This window comes from Convolutriloba macropyga, chromosome 6 (genome assembly GCF_964194025.1).
Source record: "Convolutriloba macropyga chromosome 6, txConMacr16.3, whole genome shotgun sequence".
Classification (NCBI taxonomy): Eukaryota; Metazoa; Xenacoelomorpha; order Acoela; family Convolutidae; genus Convolutriloba; species Convolutriloba macropyga.
Window position 1 is genome coordinate 953,456 of NC_134473.1, and position 15,175 is coordinate 968,630.

General features: G+C 34.2%; 1 protein-coding gene across 1 annotated transcript in view; it reads right to left on the minus strand.

Annotated features, from left to right (window-relative positions):
• The window catches only part of LOC142340680 (uncharacterized), a 29,683-nt gene extending 15,255 nt beyond the window's left edge, over positions 1-14,428 (minus strand). The window contains exons 1-4 of the mRNA XM_075391373.1: positions 14,222-14,428; positions 12,985-13,116; positions 6,690-7,001; positions 6,040-6,294 (exon numbers count right to left, since the gene is read on the minus strand). Of these exons, the coding sequence (XP_075247488.1) occupies positions 6,040-6,294; positions 6,690-7,001; positions 12,985-13,116; positions 14,222-14,363 (841 nt within the window). The 5' untranslated portion in view covers positions 14,364-14,428. The remainder of the gene's footprint in view (positions 1-6,039; positions 6,295-6,689; positions 7,002-12,984; positions 13,117-14,221) is intronic.
• Positions 14,429-15,175: the final 747 nt, after the last annotated feature.

The following is a 15,175-nucleotide window of genomic DNA, read 5'->3' on the forward strand; positions in this document are numbered from 1 at the left end:
GTTCTTTTGTAAATGTAAGACATGTTCTGGATAATTGCAGGTCTCGATGGCTTCCTTTGAAAGAATAAACGAACCTATTCAATTTTTTCGTTTTGTAAATAATGGCTTTCATGTCATTGTAAATAAATTTTTTTCGATAAAAGCAAGTTTTACATAATCTTGCTTTTTTCTTTTTGGTCTAATTGTTACCTAGTTTCATTAATGAGAGGTTACATAATACATTTCAAGGGAAGGTGTCAAAAGGGATTGGTGTCACAAAGTCTAATGTTTCAAGAGAATTCGTAATGACTTTGCTGGCTTCCACGGGTTTTTCACAAAAAAAAGTAAATGAAATTTTGATATTTGTCATATTTTACGTTCTTTTTGTAGACGTAAGACATATTCTGGATAATTGCAGGTCTCAAGAGCTTCCTTTGGAAGAATGTACGAACCTATTCATTTTTTTCATTTTGTAATTAATGGCTTTCATGTCTTTGGAAATAAATTTTTTTCGAAAGAAAACAAGTATTACATAATTTTGCATTTTTTCTTTTTTGTCTAATTGCTGCTTATTTTCATTAAATAGCAAGAGTTCTTAATTCCCTTCTATAGAAGCATTGGTAATTGTAAACCTCTGGGATATTTTAAATGATCCCTAATGGTTTTCATTACTTTAAAATTATTTGTTCTTTTAAAAAAAAATTTCAGCGATTTTTCTAATTTTAAAGTTTCTGTTTTTTTTTGTCTAATTGTTACCAAGCTTTATTATGAACTGGTGAATAACCATTTTTGTCTGGTGGATTACAAGTTATTTTGTTTATTTTCAGTTTTATCTGACGCTATTTTGACTTTGTTATAAAGTTTTGTTTTTTAAATGGACATAAATTTTTTGATGCAATTATTGTTTGTTGTTGTTGTTGTTGTTTGATTTTGCCGTTCGTCTTCGCTCGCTTTCTTAACACCGGCATGTCTCATCAATCAAATGCATCATTTTTTACTCCACTGAGTTTTTTTTGCTTTGGAAGCTATCTTTTTGTTCATACACCAGTTTCTTTTTAAAAAAAACTTGAATTTTTTGTGTTTTTCTATCTGTTCCTCATTTGGTAGACAACTATGCCAAAATTGTTGTTGATTGGGGTCGGAACCTTATGTGCAATCGCACATTACCGAGCCGCCTTGTTGAAATCTAGTAATAATTCGAGGCAGTATATTGAAAAGCAAAATCGGATTCTGTAATATTCGCTCTCAACTTAAGTGAAATATGAATACGCCAATTCTGCGGAATTGGCTTCGTTAGTAAATTTTTTGCGGCAGAAACTGGATTCCATTTTGCAATTTTTCACTGACTGAAATTTCAATTTAGAGCACTGTCTGTTCATCCTCGAAATTTGTAAGTACGCTTCACACTCACAATGCATTAAGAAAGGAAAGTGAAATGCTGTTGCAAAAAAAGGTTTAAATTATCTGGCAGAAGTTTTTTTTCTGGTGGACGCTTGTAAGGATTGGACGCTAGACAGTAATGTTTTTTCAACTTTTCGTTCTTTAGTAAGAGCTATTATCGTTTTTTCTAGCAAGAAGTTATAATTTAGGGCACCGTTCACTCGATATTTTTAGGAGGAGCACTCCAGGTGGAATATTTTATGTCGAGAATCCTTTTCGTCCAGCTGAATTAGTGCCCAGAAACGAAGGCTCTTGCGGCCGTGGACGGACACAAGGAACAAGGAACTAGATTAATGTTGGAATATTTGGAGAAAAAAGCCAAAAATGAAACTTTTTGTCAAAACTCGAGAAATATTCAAAAGTGAGAATTTTTGAGTTCAAGAGGGCGAAAAAGGGCAACAAAAAACGGTAAAAACATAATAGCAGTGAGTAACATTTTTCCATGCGAATTTTTTTTTCAGTTCAAGGTTGAACTTCTTCAAATTTTAGTGCCTACGTTTCTATAATTGATTATCTTATTCACTGTTTGGTATGCTCTATCTAGGTAAATGAGTTTAAGTAAAATAATTTGAATTTTGACAGTTATGGTTCAGTTTGCTTTCGTGCACATTTCAACCGTAATGCGAGATTCGAAAAACTCACAAATTTTTCTTCTCATCTCTTCTTTATTTCTACTTTTTTGCAAACCTCTTTTTTTAACTAGTTATTCCGACCCCACTTGTGGGGGGAGGAACTATATACTCAAATGGGTTTTTCTTTGTTCAGACAATTTTGGCCGATCGATATATTCTTCGTGGAGAAAAGTGAGTGGTATCATAAAAAAAGCTAGTCCAGCGTAGATTTCGAAACAAAAAAGATTTTTTTGAACTTTGATTTTTCGAGGAGTTATCGAGGATTGAAATTTTGTATGAACACGTGATATTTGTCATGATTGTTCACTTTTAGTGTAATTTTTAATCAAATTAAGACCATTTTTATTATAATGTTAATTCAAAATTACATTTCAGGCCACTCAATGAAACAAATTGGAGATCCTAATAGACGAAAGGCGATAAAAAGAATAGTTCTAGTCTCCTAAAAGTTTACAGTAAAGAAAGTTGAATTCTATTTCAGAGCTCTTTTTTTTAGAAAACTTTTAATTTTTTTTTCTTGGGTCACCTAGCAACTATTCACTTTTCATATCAAGTTTCCGTTAATGACAAACCTGATTTACAGTCAAACGAAGCCCAATGAACAAAAAATTCGTTTTCACGTATTTGCTCGTGTTTTTTTATGGCTTCGGCTCTGAGTTCTCGTAATTTTAAATTAAATTTTGATTTTCTTTTTCAGGTTTTAGTAAATTATTGGAGTCCAATGCCACTGCCTCGTTCATTAAAAGCGTAATAAGTTCCTCAATAAGCATTAAATGAGTCTATCTTGAGCTTTCAGTGGACAGCTAATGGCTGTTAAGCCTTCGAAAATATTTTTTCGAGAACTTTTTTTTAACATTAGCCGATCATAAATTTTTTTTCGTGAATTGTAAGTCAATCTCAGTAGACAGGGTCCCCTTCCTTTCTACTGCAACAAAAAATAATTTTGTTAGCAGTTTTATCTTCCAAACCTTTGTTTTATGACTTCAATGCGACAATTTTTCAAAAAATTTCAAAAATTTTTTTGGATGTTTTCTTATTATTGGTTCCTCTTGAAATCTCATCGCATTACTCTAAAATTGACATCTCCCATTGACTTAGAGATGACGTTCACTGGATGTTGGATAAGATTTTCAGAGAAAAACTTTGGGTTTAAATGGCTTTGACACTTTCTTCTCCTTTTCACCTGATTTCTGGTTTTTGCCTATATTTGTCCGTGTTTCCATAGTCTTAAGACTCATTGTGACGTCTTTCTGATAACATATGCTTGACAAGTGTCCATGTCCTCAATTTGAGGCATGCGCTCCAATTGAGCGTGTTTAGTGACTCCTGTTGGAGGCTATTGAATTCAATCTCTGTTAAGACTTCAAAAAAATTTAGGAAATTTTTTTGAAAATCAACTAATCTTAAATTTATTTCCATGATATGCCAGCCAGTCTCAGTAATGATCAGCCCTTCTTCCTTTATTCAACCAAAATTAATCTATGTAATGGTTTGAACTTCTAACTCTTGGTGTTATGACTTCGATTTTTCAAATTTTTTTAGTATTTGGATATTTTTTTCGTAATTTTGTTTCCTTTTGGAATCTTAACACATTATCTTAAAATCGATAGTCGCTTTGTCTCAGAGAGAACGTTCAACGGATCATATATAAAGTTTATATGAAAAAATTATGGTTTATATGTTTTCGACACTTTCTTCTCGCACTTTTCCACTTAATTTTAGGTTTTTACCTGTATTTCTTGTTGTTTTCATTATATATGACTCATTGTACTGTCATAGTGACGACAAGTTAATGACAAAAGTTCTGGTTGTCTCATCATAATTTAACGTATTTATTAGCTTCCGTTGAAAGCTATTGAATTTATTGGCGTTGATACTACGGGTTTTCTCAAATAATTCGTGGTTTCAATGTATTTGTTAATGTTTGTTGATCTTTTGGAGCCAAATTGTTAAAGAAAATAATCCCATTGCTTTTGAAAAATTATTCGAAAAAAGAAAAAATCCTGCCTAAAACATCATTTTTAAATGGCTTTGACACATTCTCGCTCAATTTTTTTCGTGTTTGCTGTTTTTTGAGTGGTGTGTTTTTGTTTCATTTTCACTTCCTTTAGCACAATCGCGTTATAACAGATCCCAAAGATTTTCAGATGCGGCCCAATCGAACTTAATAATTCATTCAATGTAATGTTAGCTGAATTAGTGTAATAGAAATTGATATGAAAATACATAATATTCAAATAAAAGCTAATGATTTTAATGGCCCCACTAATTTGTGTCTTTAAAATAATTGTAGTTTTTTGTTCGTGTTTTTTTGAGTTTTTTGCATAGTTAGTCCGTTCCTATGGCTTAACTCAATAAGAGACAGGTGCTGTTGGTTGCATAATCACTTTTTAGTATATTTATTTAGGCCAAATTTTTTTAAGACTTTTGAAAAAATTCGGTTTAAAAAATGTTGATTGATTTTGGAGTTTCGCCCCATTATTTGTTCTTTTTGTCGACTTGTTACCTAGTCTCCTTATTCCCATATTTTGTGTAGTTAGGAAAAATAAATTTGTGTAGCTAGGACTTCGTCTGATTGTAATTTGACGTTGTTACTAGTTGCCTTTGAATTCAGATATTGAGTTTTTGCCGTGAAATTTTGTTTTTGTTGCCTTTTGTTGTTGTTGTTTTTTTCTCGTTGACTATTTAGTGGCAGATTTTGTTGTAATGAGGCATGGCATTATTTAATTCAATTATCATCTTGGTTGTCTAACGATTTGGTAAAACTCAAACATCTTTTTTTGATTATCTCTTTGTCAAAAATATGAGTGAGGGTTAGGGTTTGTCAAAAGAAAGTTAAGTCAAAAATGTAGATGAGCGGGGGTCGGAATATCATGTGCAAACGCGCATTAACAAGCTTTCTTGTTATAGATGGAGTATAAGTTTTATTGTGCAGGCCGTGACACTCGTTGTTTTCCACGTGCTGTTCTCTTTTTGCAGTTAGTTGTAGTTTCAAAAATTTGTCAACAATCAGCTCAAAGGAGAAACTCATGTTTGACAATAAAGGAATTGCCAATTGTTTCTTAAAGCATTTTGTTGAAAAAAAGCTCGTTCTTTTGACTCATGAATAGACTTAAACTCCCTCTAGAGCCCTTCTTCCATGTAATTTTGAATGCACTCACCCCCCCCCCCCCCTGTTAACTTATCAGAATGAGCATCCAAAGTAATAAAAGGAATTCTGATTGTTCCTAAATCGAGTGAACACGTTCTATATTTAAAGCAACATTACAGGGTCTGAAAATCAATTTGAGTGCACGAAAATCTGAACAGAGATCAAATTGAGATCACTTATTTTTTTTACCGAGGTGGTTTCGGGCGTCTGATCAGAGTCTAGGAAAAGAGCACAAAATTATTTTTAACGATTTGTTCAAGCATCGTTTTTAAAAATTTCTGCTGCGTTTTAGTTCAAGTTCTTGCTTGTCTGATGAGCGGGCGCATTGGTCTGGGATGGTCTGGCCACAGATAATTTGAGCGCACGTTGAGGGCACAAAAAATCGTGAACCTACGAAAGCGTGAACAGGTATCACTTCTGTCTACAATGGTTTGATCATAAATAACTTCAGGCTGGGATCACCAACGTTGAACAGTTTTTTGACGGTCCTTCAAACGTAGAGGCCTCAATTCCCTGTTGAAATTTTGTCCACAAAACATTAGAAATGATCGTTTATTTTATTGGTATTTTAGGCAAAACGGTCAGAGACCTTATTTTTTTTTACTGCTTGAGCTTTTTCGATAGTTTTTCTGACCTAAGAAGCGATCGTTTTTGAGCGGTTTTTAAAACTAAGAAATCACCGTCTCTGGCCGTTCTTTTAGGAGATAACCCTTTTAATTGTTACATTTGAGGAGATAACATTTTTGGGCGTTCTTTAAACCTAAGAAATGTCCGTTAATGAACGTTATTTTGAAAAGACCATCTGGGATGCGCAGGGTTTTTATTTGCCCAACATACCTGCCGAACTCTCCTCAGCGACGCCTTCTGAACTCATTTCGTCCTCAGTAAAAGATGGCTGCTGTGTATCATTTGTGCCAAAGTATTCATCTACCAAGTATGATATCCGATTGCGTAACAATTCCGGATTTTGAAATGATTTCAGCAGAGTGATCAACTCGTTCAATTCACGCATTCTCCCTTCAGCTACTATTGAAATGTTGTCATTGACGACCTGATCAACTTCTTCAATCAAGCAATACTGAGTGTTGTTTTCTAAAACAAACAGAAAAATACCCACGAATAATATAAGAAAGGGCTTTCTGTAGACATTATTTAAAAGAAGACGCATGCAATTTGACAAACAAATTTTTATTGCATAACTTAAATGCAATCGGTTTTTTTTCTGTGAGTTGGTTCCAGGGGTTCACGGGCTATCAATTCTTAAACCAACTGCTGGAGAGGAGGAAAATGATAATGCTCCCATGAGCGTGTTAGAATTTCCAATTAATATTGGTTTTTGCAAAATTTGAAAGTTAATTTTAAGTTTTTGCAAACCTTTCAAAAAGTTTTGCAAAATTTTGAAAAATTAATACATTAATTATACAAAGTTTGCAAATGTTTTGCAAATTTTTGCAAAACTTGTATTAGGGAATCACTAGCGCACTTACGCCTTATATCATAAACTCTATATATCATTTCATTCGTGTACACTTCCACAATTCTGTTTCCATGGTCGCGTGATATGTCAGTTGATGACGTCACTCCATCTCCCCACTCTACCATGTAGTAGTGACCAGTATCGTCATCTTTATCTGCAGTGTAAACACACACACCAGTCGTGACTTGACCTTGACCTGACGTCTCTCCAAGGGTGCTTCCCAACAATTGAAAGCTTAAATCCATATTTTCGGAAGAATTCCTGCAACCTCTTTGCTCAGTTGCCAGCAAAGTGTCGGGCCAGTAGACCGTATCAGCTGCAGCTAGAATGTTCCAGAAAAGTTGACACTGCTGTTCCGTGGTTCTGTTAGTTGAAAATTTTATCTCAACATAAGTTCGTTTCAAATTGAAAAACGACTACTTGATGTGAAAGAAACAGGTCCAAAAATGGCGGCTAGAATTTCCAGGTTGAGGTCTCAGACCGAAGATCCATATGTCCAGACCGTCCCAGACAAAACTTGGATATGTCCAAACCGCTCCAGGCGGAACGTGCTTATCTCCAGACTTTCGTGCGTTCAAAAATTTTCCTACGTTCTTTGTGCGTTCAAAAGATCCTATGTTCAGACTTTCGTTCGCTCCAAGCAAAAATTTGTGCGCTCACATTTTGAAAATTTGTGCTGTCATGCCTAGACTATCGTGCGTTCAAAACACCTATGTCCAGACTTTCGCGTGGTCAAAAACTTGTGCGTTTTTCGTGCGTTCAAAAGTGCGTATGTCCAGATTTTCGTGCGTTTATGTCCAGACCTATCCCCAGTTTTATTATTGTAAGTTGTACACAACGTGTTCTTGATGTATAAATTTCAAGTACAGATATCTTAGGGTTATGGTTGTGATGAAGTGCTACAATAAAGTAACATTTTATTTATCCAAAAAACATTGTCAAGAGGTAACATTATCAATGGTAGTGTAGGGTAATAAAAAATAATAATAATAACTTCATAGACACTTGATGAAAATATTGGTTGAAGGGGGTACCAGCCACCCAGGAATTAAAGCTCGTTTTCGTTTTGCATCTTCGGCAATGGTTTATAATTTAAGGCGTGAAATTTTTGAAAACAAATCATTCAAAAAAAGTTTCGTGCGCTCCAGAGCCACTATTTTCAGACTTTCTTGCGTTCAAGGATGCCTATGTCCATATTATCGTGCGTTCTAAGTTGCCTATGTCCAGACTATCGTGCGTTCATTCGTGTTTCCAGATCCTGTAATTCTGAACACACAACAGCCCCATTGTGTGTTCATTTTGTCTGGACATATCGATTTTCGGTCCTAGATCTCAGCCTGGGTTGTAGCATAACTTTTCTTTTCTTCATCTTTTCTTCTTCATCTTTTTTCATCTATTTCATCTTTTTTCATTTTTATTATTTTCCTTATCTTTTTCTTCATCTTTTCTTTAATAATTTTTCTTCAACTTTTCTCTATGATTGTTGGCTGCTTTGTTTTCTGGCGTGATAGCAAGCCGTTAACTTCTGATTCGAGAGTTCAATCTCCTGCCTCTGTTGCCTTAAACCAGAAACTGTAGTTTTTGAACCTAAGAAAATCATTGGTATGTATGGTCTTGGTTAGACAAAAACAACGAAAACACTAACGTCTTTTCTTTGGCATCGTCGGGCTGTTCCGCTTTGAGAAGCAAAAAAACGCCAGTATGCTTGATTTAGTTCCAGATAATGTCAATATGTTCCGTTTACGATGTCAGAAACCTTCCTGTGAAAATTTTGAACGCACGACACCCCCTTTTGTATTTGATTTCTGATGATCATGAGATAGGCGGTTTGGAATTATTGAAAAGAATCCTGATTATTGTTTAACAAATTTTAATTTTTCAACTTGCAAAAGAAACAAAAAAACGCGTATTTTTTATCTAGTTCTATAATTGAGATATAGAAGAAAATTTAATCATTTTGTCATTTTTGCAGAAGAAATTTCCACCCAGAGGTATGTTCAAAACTCCTGCTATGAGAAAGGTATCATAACATAAGACTATATTTTAAACAAAAGCTCAGAGTTGTCTATGGCTGAAACCGACGCTTTCTTTTCTTTCAAACCGGACATGCCGAAGCTAAGCGTACAGAAGCTTACTTACAACTCACACCGAACAAACCAACGATTCCTAAAGTTTGACGCAAACATACAGAGCAAGGAAAAATCTCTTCCGTGGAAAACTGAGCGTAGCAAACATTTTGTCCATCGTGTTTGTTTGATCTTCTGGACTAGGTTGTGGGCTCTGTGTGAGAACGGGCTGACACGTAACAATAACTTGGTTTGACCACAGCCTTGCCACTTTCGGCCGCAATCATGATAAGAAGTGAGACCTTCGTTGGCAGAAAAGTCGCTATTCTAACCATGTAACCAATAAAGCGATGCTTCTCATGAAAATAACCGTCTGAATTTGTTTTATAAAATAAGTTAAAAGGCAGCTGAAAATAAGGCGATGCGTTCAATTGTTGTTTCAATGCCATTACGCAGAAACCGAAACAATAAATGTAAACTCAACCTTCAGTTGTAATGGTTTGCTAGCGATGATTACAATAATACAGACTAAACCGGCCATGGCTCTGTGCAAGTTTTCAAAATCTTTTGACTTATGAATTAATTAAAACATCAGTTTTGTTGCGTTTTCTCCCGTAATTAAATTTTTGATTTCGTCCTAACTTTTGCCCCCGAAAAAGAGTAATATCAAGTCTGGAAATTCTTCCAAATTGATCGGAGTCCAACTAACTGAAAATGACTTAGAAAACTCTCTGATTCACTGCTGAATTGCAATTGAATTTAAACTTGGTCCGTAATTATTTGTACATAAATGGATTCGGATCGATATGAGCAGTTTCTTACGTGTTCGTAGGAACGGTATTGCGCAACTGCACATGCATGTTATTTCAACCCTTGTAATTTCTAACCCACACTAAAAACTGAAAATTATCAATAATTTCGAACAAAACTGAAACATTAGCCGAAGGAGAGAAATCAACTAATCGCTACCCGGACCTAGCATACATTGAAATACAGTCCTAAATAATAGTAAAAACAGCATGTTTTTTTGTGCGGAGCTCTACTCTGATCAAGTCCCACTTTACTATGTATAGTCTGCATTTTCGCGCCCTATGAGTCATTTACTTTTGTTTATACTGCTCATGTACTTTAGACATACTGTTGTGCAACTGTGTTTGGCAAATTGCCGGATGACCTCTATCTGTGCAGCAAAAAATACCGTCTGTCATTGGTCTGACCACCTTATTAAAACCACCTTATTCTTTTCGTGGCTTACTGGTTTTTCTACTCTACTCTAAGGGCAATTAACAAACATGATTTTAGCATGAAGTCTAATAGTGACGCAACCTCTACCTCCCTCCTCCCCTCGCTCCCTCTCCCTTTACCTCTACCTCCAACTACACCCCCCCACTCTACACCCACCCCACCTCCCCTCCTCTACCTCACTGCTTCCCCCAAATATTTCACACTGATGCATTAAAATGAACCATAGTTAATGGTGTTAATATTCTATTGAGTCAAGTGAAAGTTTTAATTAGTCATACTTCGAATTCACAACTGAAAGATGAACAACTGAATTCACAAGAGCAAGGGTTTTTCCTTGTAAAATAATTTTTATGTAATCACAATTTTTTTAAAATGCACTTTTTCACACAGTTTGTAACAATTGAATGCTTAAAAACCACAATTTTTAGTTATCTATCTTGTGCAGAAGTTTTCATACCATTATTTTAAAAAAAATGAATTGGAAAATGCAAAATTTTTGCACAGTGTTTACAATTTTATTTTTCAAAATTAGTTTTGGGTTCAATTAATTTGAAAATTTTACTTTTGAATAAGATGTGTTCTTGCATAATTGAAAACCTATTAACTGCTTTTTATTAATGAATTTTATATTTAATGCTATTTTCTAAAATCAGCAAATAAAGTTAAATTTTTTATATGTACAATTGGTATTTAACATATATTTGCCGGAAAATACATCGAAACAATGGAATATTACAGCTTTTATCAAGTAGTTACAACTTTGTCTTTTCTTTCCTTGACTTTTTCAATTTTGCAGCCGCAATAAAATGATTGTCATCAACTTTTCGCTGAGATGGTTCGTTCTTAGAAGATAAGACACTCTTCAGCAGACAAAATTTTTGTCGAGAACTTTGCAAACGACGCAGGAGCACTACTGTTTCCTCAATTGCTCAAAATTTATGAACTGTTTTGTTTATCAAATTTATATGCGTTCACTTGTCAGATTTGAGAAAATAAATAACGAAAATTTAAAAATTTTGACTTCACAGTTTGCCGTTGTTTTTTTATGACAATTAATTAATTAAACTAAAGTCAGAAATGATGTCTTTCACTCAAAATATTATAGAATATCAGTTTACATTTCTTCTCTCTGCTTGAGCAAAACAAGAGGCTGGATATTAATTTGGGCTTCTAAATTTAATGATTTCGCAGTATCTCCTAACAATATGTAAGACTTTAACAGATATTTAATAAATTCACAACAGTTTTTCAACTCAAAGATTGCGTGAACTTTTCCCCTTGCTTTCAAAAACGGTGTCAACCCTAGAGTTGGTAAACTTGGACAAAAATGATTGTGAAACTTTCGTAAAATTTAAAAAAAAAGATATCATCTGAATTGACGACGAACTCGTTAGGAAACGAAAAACATTGTGTCTGCTTTTTGAGCTCGATATATCTAATAAGTTTAGCTTCTGAAAGTTCTCAGTTTGCTGTTTCCCAAAGTTAAGAACTTAAGACAAAAACTCAGTGATGCAGAAAACTTTAAAATTAATGTTCAAATATTTTTTTCTCTTTTAAATTTTTTTTTCGTTTTTTTCTTGTTATTCAAAAAAAACTGCAAGTTATTTCACTAAAAGTTATTTCTTACATTTTTAGTGATAGTTATCGAATTCAATCCTAAGTTTGAAAATAATTAAAGCCAACTCTGAGTTTTTGCTTAGATCCTTGTTTTGGATCTCAAAGGTCAAATAATGTCTCCTCTTTTGTTTCAAACAAAGCTTTTGAAAAACACAAACACCGCCTTTCGTTGAATCTGTTCCACATGTTAATCTCTTTTATCTCCTGTTTGCTGTAATTTGCTCAGCTATTTTGAATGGGAAACAAAAACTCGGACTATTATCAGACGCAATTTGTGAAACAGCTTTTGGTCTCTAATTTGTTCATTACAATCTCCTTGATGTTCAGAATACTGTAATAGGCAAAAAATGTCAAAAACTAACTTAAACACGCAGAAAATAAAGCAAAACACCTGGCTTTAACGCAAAAAACATGCAAGCTAAGCGGGGAATGCAGAAAACTTCATAAGATAAGCAAAGAATGCAGTGAAATTACATAAATTTAGGCGGTGAATGCCGTGAAAAAACTTATCTACTGGTAGCGGTGAATTTACATAAACTTATCGATTAAAAAAGTGTCCAATTTTTGTGAGATGAGCCGTGAATGCGGGGAAATTACATGAAATCGCCGCATAAATTGGTGTTGAAATTACATAAATTCAACGTTTAGAGAAAATTGTCCAAAAGATGTAAGATTAGGTGTTATATTTAGGGGTAAAATAATGCAAGATAAGGGAGTATCGGGCTGTAAGGGAGGAATTGAGACGAAAGTTGAATTTGATGCCACTAAAATAATCCCCTAATCTTACATCTTTTTGACAATTTTTTAAGCGGTTAATTTCTTCACGAGATTATGCGGTGAACTTGAAAAAAAAATCACAACATTTTGTCGCTAAAATATGTAATTTAACGATAAAAACCGCAACTCTTACATGTTTTTAACGCTCCTGTTTTACAGAATGTAGAGTGAATTTGATTTAATTCAAAACAAATATCCTAGAAGTTATTGAGAGCTGGGGCAGTGGAAGAAGAAGTGGCTGACATACGAAAGTTATAAGGTTCGAACCCGTGTAAGGCCGATAATTTGTAGTAGGTGGTCAAATTTGGTGTATTTCTTTAAGCTCATCTCTTTCTCCAGCGGTGAAACCACATAATTGCACCGCATTTCACTGCAAAATTCACTGCAAAATTATGCATAATTGCACCGCATTTCAATGCAAAAAAAAATTTTCATCTCCCATATTTTTCCTTTTTTTCCTCGACCCGGGCATTAATGAAAAAGGAACAAACGAAAAAAGGGTAGTATATGAATCATCGATAGTTGAGCAGGAAAAACTCTTCAGATAAATTTTCGGAAAAAAATCAGTTCATTGAAAAACAAATCAAAAAGTGAGATTACCTGTTCTCTGATTGGAGGACGAATATGATTGAGCGATGATAAACGAAACAGCGGCTGCAATAGTAAGGACCAACACTGCTGCAACACCAATTGCACCACAAATGATTCTGATTTTGAGCTTTTTTGTGATCCCTGTCCAAGTCAAATCGGATCAAAAACTTAGACTTATGTGATTTCTGTACAAAAAATGAAGACATAGTTTGTATCAAAAGCTACAGGCAGCATAAATTGCCTCTGCTCAAGGCAACCAATTACTTTTCTATTTTTCTCTAATGATTTCGTTAATTTCTATAGTGTAAAGCCTGAATTATTATTATGTTGGACATATCAAAAATGGTTCACATCGTAAGCGGCTGTAAGAAGGATCTCACAATCTCTTAATCACATGATTCGCATTTTAATAAAGGCTGATGAGACGACTTTAAAAACTTGACATTTTGCAGATTTTACCCGATGATAATTCTAGAATCACTGGGGGGGTGATAAACGGTTCTTAAGAGCAATGAAATTTACTGTAGTTGGTTGTCGAGCTCCTGTAAAACTCTTCGTGAACTTTATTTTTTTTCAAAAAAAATATAAATAGCAAAAGCGACAAAAACAGTCACTTTCGTGGAAAGAAGAAGAAAAAAGAAACAAAAAGAAACTAAAAAACTCTCACGAAATGGACAATTTTTTTCAAAAAAATTCAGTAATTGGTTAATTTTGTATCAGTTCCTCTCAGTATGGGAATCTCTGCCAGGTTGAGGCTTCCCAGATTTTTCCCATATATGAAATCAATTTAGGTCACGCATGTGGGGTTGAGCGACCCAAAATATGTAGCCTGGAAAGACAGAATATAATTAATGGTCTAAAGAAGAGTCCTGTAGTAAGGAAAAATCTGGCGCTTAACTGATCATAGGGCAAAGCCTTGTTTGACAGTCTGATCATAATTTTCCCGGGTTGCTGTTATAAATCATAAAGTTTTAACTTAGAACTGCCCATTACAGCGTCTCTTGTAAATTGTGGTCATTTATGTCAAAGCGGTAGTTCTAACAATTTCGTATGGGTTCTCTTTTTAAATGTGTATGGATGAGATCGATGGTTCGTGATATGAAACTCCTCTGATAAAAAATTTTTGTCGGTCCTAGTGAAAAATGGTCCAGGTGGTAATAGTCAGAAAAGATGATCTGATAACAGGGCATGGTCTAGAACGTGGACAAAAAATACTCTATTTTGACCCGGGTCAACATCTACACACGTGTTGATTGTGATTTGCCGATCGGAGGCTCGGTTCCCGAAATGAAATAAGTCTGCTTAGACTTCGTAATAACATTTGGCTCTTTAACTGCCTCACTCCACATTTGCGTGTTCTCTTCAGTTGGAGGTTTTGAGGCCGACATTCTGTAGCAGAAGACCAAAAAGCTGAAAATAATCAACTGAAACGAAAAATATTAACGCGTGAAAATGTAACTTAAATAAATGCTGTAAATGTAACTCAGTAAATGCTGCTTAGATTAAAAGACCAATTGTTCAAACATTACTCACATTTCTTCAGGCACATTCAAAAAGTTCTTTAATCTTTTTCAAAAATTGGATCTAATTAATCCGATCAGGAAATTGTTTCTTCAAACAACGAAATAAATGCAGGAAATTGTTTATTTTTCATCAGTTTTATCAGTTACGTCATTTGTTATCAGTTTAATTTAAAAATTACGAACGGTACAGATTTTGCGTAATATTATTGAATTAAATAGCAGATATAAATTAGCGGAATCAAGCTCTCATGGACAACAAAAGCTGATTTATGATTCAAATATTTATAAAAATGCACCAAAGATGCCTAACAGAAAATAAAACCTTAAAAAATTAGGAAGATAAAAATTGCAAACCTAGATTTATGTTTAGGTAAATTCAAAATAACAAATTGATTAATGCATTCAAGTCAAATTTTTGTATAAACAATCCATATCCTTTTTTGGTAGGGAAAATTCTAGCGCCCCAGTTTCCCACATTCGTTGCTGTCTATTCTGGATGATTGAGTTCTTTCGCGGCCTGATACAAAAATGTTTTCGTTTAAAAGCTCCTGAAAAATTGAATCATTGCTTAAATGATGTTTTCAAAGTTTCGGTTTTCACTAAAATCATAGACAGTTTTCAAAAATTCTCGCAACTTCCACCGTTTCGTACCCTCTGCATGATTTTGGGATTTAAAA